The following is a 7,028-nucleotide window of genomic DNA, read 5'->3' as shown; positions in this document are numbered from 1 at the left end:
CATGCCTGGCTAATTTTTTTCTATATATTTTTAGTTGTCCGATTAATTTCTTTCTATTTTTAGTAGAGACGGGGTCTCGCTCTTGTTCAGGCTGGTCTCAAACTCTTGAGCTCAAACAATCCGCCCGCCTCGGCCTCCCAGAGAGCTAGGATTACAGGCGTGAGCCACCGCACCCGGCTCTGGCTAATTTTAATTTAAAACATTTTCAAGGTTACTCTCATAAAGGTCCCCAGTGGACCTCAGGTTTTCCTAAACAATTTTTATATACCCATTATCCCCCAAAGTGAATCTGGCAGAAAACCTGCAGATGGCGAGACGCTGAGCCCGGGATGGGCCAGGCAGCCTGAACACTTGAGCGTCATAGGCATCATAATCTACTTGGATGGGAAGGGCATTCTCAGATTCTTTTGGAGATCCGAGAGCTGAAAAACACAAATAATACAAATTGTCAACTGAATACATTTAAAACAGATGCTTTCAGAGGGGTTTCACCAAAATTTGCAAGGCATAGGTGATCATCATCTCCCCCTGGAAAAACGGGTAACTCATTCATCAGGTTGGTGAGACTCAATGATGTCCCAAAGCGATACAGGAATAATATAACACTCAATGACGGCAAGGTGTTGGTAGCATTTCATTCTTCTGTGATTCCACTTTAAAAATACCATCTTAATATGTTTAGTACTTTAAAACTTTCTACCTGATCCCGACAATTGATCTATGGGGAAAAGAAAACAAGGTTTTGTCATCATTTTACAGTTGACAGGACAAAAATACAAGGTAGTTAAAGGACTTTCCAAAGTGACACAAAAAATAATCAGGTCTCCTGATTTTTCTCTGAACTTTTTAAGTGACTTCACATAACTTTTTGCCAGGGGTTAGTGGACTCTTTCTAAAAGTGATGAAAGAAGATCTCAAAAGATACTCACACGTATCACGGCCATTTTTTGCTTTCTCAGAGGCAGGCTGTAAAATTAAACAGATAATTAATCACTTCCTCCTCTGCCAGAATAGAACTTATCAAAAGGCACAGTATGCACATGGCTGCTCCCCAGGGCAGAGACCATGTTTTAACCCTCCTTGCAACTGACAGAAAAGCAGGACCTAACATCTGACACCTACCTACGATGATCCTTTACTTCCCGCCTCACATCTTGTTTACTCCCAGAATCCTACCCAGCGGGGGCATGACCCCACTTTAAAGGTGAGGATATTCAATTCTAGAGAGGATAAGGGACTTGCCCACAGTCACATGATTAGCAGGTGGCAGAGTCAAAATCCAAGCCCAGCGAGGCTGAGGCAGTAGGATTGCTCAAGCCCAAGAGTTTGAGGTTGGTGTGAGCTAGGCTGACGCCACCGCACTCTACTCAGGGCAACAGAGTGAGACTCTGTCTCAAAAAAAAAAAAACACCTCATAAAGCAGGAGAAGGCTCTTTCTAGGCAGAGTCCCATCTCCTAGCACTTTACTACTTGACATAGCCTATTTAAGGAGTCCTCAGATTCCTCCAAATTAATATTTCCCCTATTAGAAGATTAACATTAACAGCCCTCCTCCCACCCCAAGAAAAAAGAAAAGGGAAGAAGTGGCCCTGATACTACTAATGGAACATAGCCATAAACGGGGAAACCCTCAGAGAATTCAGCTCTTCTGAAAACCAGTAGAAGGGTGACAGTACCCTGGTGTGAAGCCTATAAACATAACACCCTTTTTTTCTTCTCACATTACATCAAAAACACTTGTTCAGGTTCTTAAAACTTGCATTTTTTATTAGTTACAAATATATTCCATCAAGTAGATATTATATGGTTTACTCAGCCATTGCTTTATTGTTTTCAACTTCTCACTATTATAAATAAAACTAGACCCAAATCTATCTGCATATAGTAACTTAGATTATTTCCCTTCACATGCCCAAAATGGAACTGCCTAGTCAAATGGCATGAACATTTACATGGCTCTTGACACACATGGTTGAACCGCTTTGCAAAATTATCGCACACCAACCAGGTACTCAAGTACCAATTTCATCACACTTTTTCCAATATGTGGTATAATTATTAATATATTTTAAACCTATTCGTAAGCAAAAAAAAAAGAATCCCCATTCTAGTTTGAATTTGCATTTCTTTACTATTAGGATGTGACCTTTCTATCATATTTCCCCTTTGCTATAGTGTGTATCTGTGTTTTGGCCCCACTGGTGTCTGAGTGGCCTCAGTAGCTGAATAAATCAGTCATATCATAATAACATTAACTCTTTGTCATATTTTTTCATGCTGTCTGGGGTTTATCTTGTTATTTATTTATCTGATGTATAAAACTGTAAAGTTCTAAGACAAATTTCTTAAATCCTACTCATGACCATGGGGGGAGATGAATGAAGGTACCTCAGTACTAAAATAACCAAATCAATGTGTGACGGGCTCTGCTGGTTAGTGCAACCTACCTTCTTTCCTGCCAGTTTTATTCGTGGGGTGAAACTGTTACAAAAGAGCTGGCTTTTGGACGTGTAGAAACTGTAAAAGAAACAAACAAGGTCATTAATCTAAATCCCTTTTATGTTAACCTCAAGACACAACTGAAATGCCAGGCATGGATCAGTCCTCCCGTGATGGAATTTGTTTTAAGCTTCACTGATCTTCCCAATTCTAACTTCTTTTGCAAGAGGTGACTACGAAACATTATGTTTTAATTGTCATGCTATTCTTTTTTTCCCCATAAATTATTTCATGTGTGCAAGTCTTAACTCCTAACCGGATCAGAATCTCCTCCTTGTGGCAGGAATTAAAATCTATTTACACGGTGATGCTTTCACCTTGATACCTGGCAGGGTGCTACACCCAAGGGAGGTCCTTATCACTCACTGATTGATCAGCACTTAGTAAGCAGCATAACCAAGGCAAGAAAGGAAAAGGGTTAATACTCAAGAAAAGATGGCAGCAACCATGAAATCCCAATCCCTCTGACAAGCATCTTAAAATAGTCATGTCAGGTACATGAGACTCAGCCTTGTCCTGAATATGTTGAATGAATGAGTGAATAGAGGCTGTGCAGCCTTTACTATTCCTTAAGCATCTCTCTGTATTCTCTTTTATCTATCATTAACTTGTGGTCAAGATGTTTTGAATATTGACTAATCTCTACCTTCCACCAAACCGCTGACCATGAGCAAAAAAAAAATAAAATAAAAATTACAAAGGCAGTTTTAATAGATAACCAATGGATTATGAAGTAATCCTCATGGTATATTAAGAAGAAAAGAACTTAAGATGCCACCCGTAGTGAGACCTAGAGTCCAACTGGGCCCTGGGATTTGGCCTCTCACAGTGGTATCCAGGAAAGCACCAAGTAGAGGATGTTACTCTCTTCCCAGATATTAACTGTAAAAGATCTGAGTGATAAAGTGATGTCAGCCAGAAGAAAGGGTTTCTATTAAATAGAACCATAATGAAACTGCTATTTTTAAAGGTCAAAAACAGTCTAATATCATGATTTCAAATGGCTCAAACTAATAACTGCAGTTTTGCCATGAACTTGCTGTTCAACCCTAGGCAAGCCACTTAACCTCTCTGGAACTTGGTTTCCCCACCTGTACAATGGGACTGGATGGTCTATATGACTTCTAAAATAGATTGAGTTACATTCTGTGATAGCCCAAAAATCTCAGTTTTATAACTCTTACATATTTGACATTAATTTACTTTTTGGATCAATTTTCATTATGAGGCCGGGCGCGGTGGCTCACGCCTATAATCCCAGCACTCTGGGAGGCCGAGGCGGGAGGATTGTTTGAGCTCAGGAGTTCGAAACCAGCCTGAGCAAGAGTGAGACCCCGTCTCTACTAAAAATAGAAAGAAATTAATCGGACAACTAAAAACATATAGAAAAAATTAGCTGGGCATGGTGGTGCGTGCCTGTAGTTCCAGCTACTCGGGAGGCTGGGGCAGTAGGATTGCTTGAGCCCAGGAGTGTGAGGTTGCTGTGAGCTAGGCTAACGCCACGGCACTCACTCTAGCCCGGGCAAAAGAGTGAGACTTTGTCTCAAAAAAAAAAAAAAAATTTTTCATTATTAGCCAATAATACTATGGGAGTAATAAGTTCTCACTGAAGATAATTTGATTATGTTTAGTAAGGTGTCTGGCCTTAGTACAGTGGGAATACTTTGCCTGCTTCTAAAGAGGTTTTGCTGATTGGAAAAGAACAATGGCCCCTGTGAGCAGCTCTCTGTTTCATGCCCTCTTGTTCCCATCCCCAAGTGGCGCAGGCAAACAAGGCTCAAAGGAAACGTAAAAGCAGGCCTTGGGTCCTCCCCGTTCTCAGACTCTGAAGCATGTCGTTCCATCCTCCATCTTAACTGGTATCAGAGAAGCAATTTAGGGTGAAAAATAAAGTGAAAATTCAGGAAATTTTCAAGTTACTATAAAGTAAAATTTGAGGAAATTGCCATACTTAAATTCATATGCAATTTTGTGTATGCTATGCTTACTTTTTACCTTATCTCTTGAACTAAACTGAAAACCATGAAATATGGTGTATAATTAAAGGGTGGCTATTTTTTTTTTTTACTGCAATTGTATCTGAAGGTCTATTAAAAGATTACAAATCCAAAAACAGAGGCTGACAAAAAAGAAGTTACTCTGAAATAAGTGAAAAAAGAAATGAGCTCAAAATACTCCCATTTTACTTGAACCAGGTTTTTACTTTATTTTATTTTTTATAGAGACAGAGTCTCACTCTGTTGCCCAAGCTGGTCTCAAACTCCCAGCCTCAAGTGATCCTCCCACCTCAGCCATCACCAAAGTGCAGGGATTACAGGTGGGAGCCATCATGCCTGGCCAAGAACCAGGTTTTTAAAATAATGGTAACATAAACACAAGATGAGAAAGGTTACAAACGCATCTAATTATGAAGCAGTCACTGTTTTTTTTAAATGACCTCATCAGGCCATGCAACAACATACAAAATTGAACATCATTAAAAGTATAACTTTATGTACACATATGTAAAGGATAAACATAGGTGACCACTCAGACAGTATCGCATTGGGCTCCCACTCAGAACAGGATAATTACAATGTGATCACATCATCCTCACAGAACTGGCCAAAATAACTATTCCTTTGCTCATTCGTGGTTCTTCACCTATGAATATTATAGGTGACCAGCAGAACCACTAGACTGATGGCAAACAGCCCATAACAAAGATAAAGGATATACTATAAAGCTGAAATCAACATTTGTGGTGAGTTTTCAAGCTGGTTTCCAGTAAAGATTTACAACTAAACAGAAGCCAAAATTGAAGGTTCTGTTGTGCTGAGGCAAAAGCCCAGTGGTCTTCTGCTCCTCATAAGTTCTGGCCATAGACAAACAACCCAGAGGAGGACAGAATGCTCTGGAAGCACTAAAGAGAAAGCAGCTATTGGATATTGGAGGCAACACAGGAGGAATTCAGAGGTATGATGGAGCTGGGTCCAGGGGATACATAGGCATTTGTGAAAGAGGGCAGATGGAGAGGTCCTCAGGATAGAAAGGCCCAGAAGTGAGGTGCTGCCATGCAGAATGAAAGAGGGCAGCGGTGGGCAAGGAGGCCTCAGATTTCAAACGCTTTAGTCGTTACCAAACTGGCATGAAGAATCAGAGGGAAAGAGCAGTAGGATTTGGTTTTCACAAAAATGACTCAGGCAGCCAGGTACAGCAGAGGTTGCTGGATACTGCTCCCCAGACCCCCAGGGCTCTTGGTGCTACATCAGGGCCTGCCATGTGAGGACAGAGAGGAACACTAATACATTTTACTTTTATATATTGGGATTCCAAGACTTTAACTTGAAGAAAGGGCCCTGTTGCTTAAGAACAAAATAAAAAAAGAAGAAAACCACTGGTCTAAAGAAGTAATTATCAACGAGGGGCAGGGGAGGTGGATTTTGCCATGCAGGGGACATGTGGCAATGTCTGCAGACATTTGTGGTGGTCACAACTAGGGGCGTGTGCTATTGGCATCAAGCAGGTAGAGGCCAGGGATGCTGCTCCACATGCTACAAAGCCCAGGACAACCCCACAACAAAGAATGACCTGCCCCAAAACATCATAGTGTCAAGGTTGTAAAACCCTGGTTTAAAGACTGGATTGAAGAAAGGAGAGACTAGAAATAGACACACCAGTAGGATCAGTGCCATAGTTCAAACAGATGAGGACAGAGATAAAGCAGTGACACTGGCAGAGGGAAGACAGAGGCCATCCCTGAGGTGGAGTCAGCAGGAATGCTGAAACCTGGTCCCATGCAAGGAGGCACGGGGACTTTTCCAAGGATGAGGAAGGCCAGGCACAACGTGGGTCTACTATGGTCTGTGGGAGTTGGAAATAGTAGGACTTGGGAACAGAAGGTGAAATAAGCCCTTCACATTTGTTTTGACTTTTTCACCATAGACTGTTCCCATGTTACTGCTACTGCTTTGCATGTAGAGAAGCTTTAAGCAAATGTTAGAACTTTGGTTTCCACATTTTCTTGACAAAAGGTTATGCCATAAATAAGAACTTAACAGATTTAAAGAGAAAGTGGCAAAGAAGCTATTTGAAACCCTTGTCACCCTACTATGAATCAAGATCACACCCACCTGTGGTTTATCCAGTGAGGAATATTATAGTCGTCACCCAGACGAGAATCCCGAGGAGCACTCCGATTATGTAGCTGCAGGAAAACAGTAAGTGCACGGATAAGCGAAAAAACAAGTAGGATGTGGAACTGTTCCAACTTTTCCGTTTTTGGCTATTCTCAACCTGGCCTTTAGCAAGCAAATCCAAAATCTGATTACCTTGAACAATGGGACGGCATGTAACGGTTGCTCTCCCATGCATACCAAGTCCACACCGATTCCTAAAAAAGAAAAGACAAAAAGAGGGGGGAGGGGAGTGGCAAACATAAGCGTCCCAGTTTATAAATGATGCTATTTAACTGGGTATGAGGCAAAGCCAACTTACCATCCTATGCTTTATAACCTCACCAGTGCTATCTATGCAGTAAAGAAATAAAT

The 7,028-nt window shown here is 41.1% G+C and overlaps 1 protein-coding gene across 1 annotated transcript in view; it reads right to left on the bottom strand.

The window, feature by feature from the left end:
- DEPDC5 (DEP domain containing 5) overlaps positions 1–7,028 on the bottom strand; it is a 131,059-nt gene that overhangs the window by 84,991 nt on the left and 39,040 nt on the right. Inside the window, exons 13-17 of the mRNA XM_012660414.1 lie at positions 6,810–6,871; positions 6,612–6,685; positions 2,448–2,517; positions 930–966; positions 302–422 (exon numbers count right to left, since the gene is read on the bottom strand). Of these exons, the coding sequence (XP_012515868.1) occupies positions 302–422; positions 930–966; positions 2,448–2,517; positions 6,612–6,685; positions 6,810–6,871 (364 nt within the window). The remainder of the gene's footprint in view (positions 1–301; positions 423–929; positions 967–2,447; positions 2,518–6,611; positions 6,686–6,809; positions 6,872–7,028) is intronic.

Source organism: Propithecus coquereli, unplaced genomic scaffold (genome assembly GCF_000956105.1).
Source record: "Propithecus coquereli isolate 6110/MARCELLA unplaced genomic scaffold, Pcoq_1.0 Scaffold665, whole genome shotgun sequence".
Classification (NCBI taxonomy): domain Eukaryota; kingdom Metazoa; phylum Chordata; class Mammalia; order Primates; family Indriidae; genus Propithecus; species Propithecus coquereli.
Note: the sequence above shows the minus strand (reverse complement) of the source record. Positions and strands in the feature narration are given on the sequence as shown.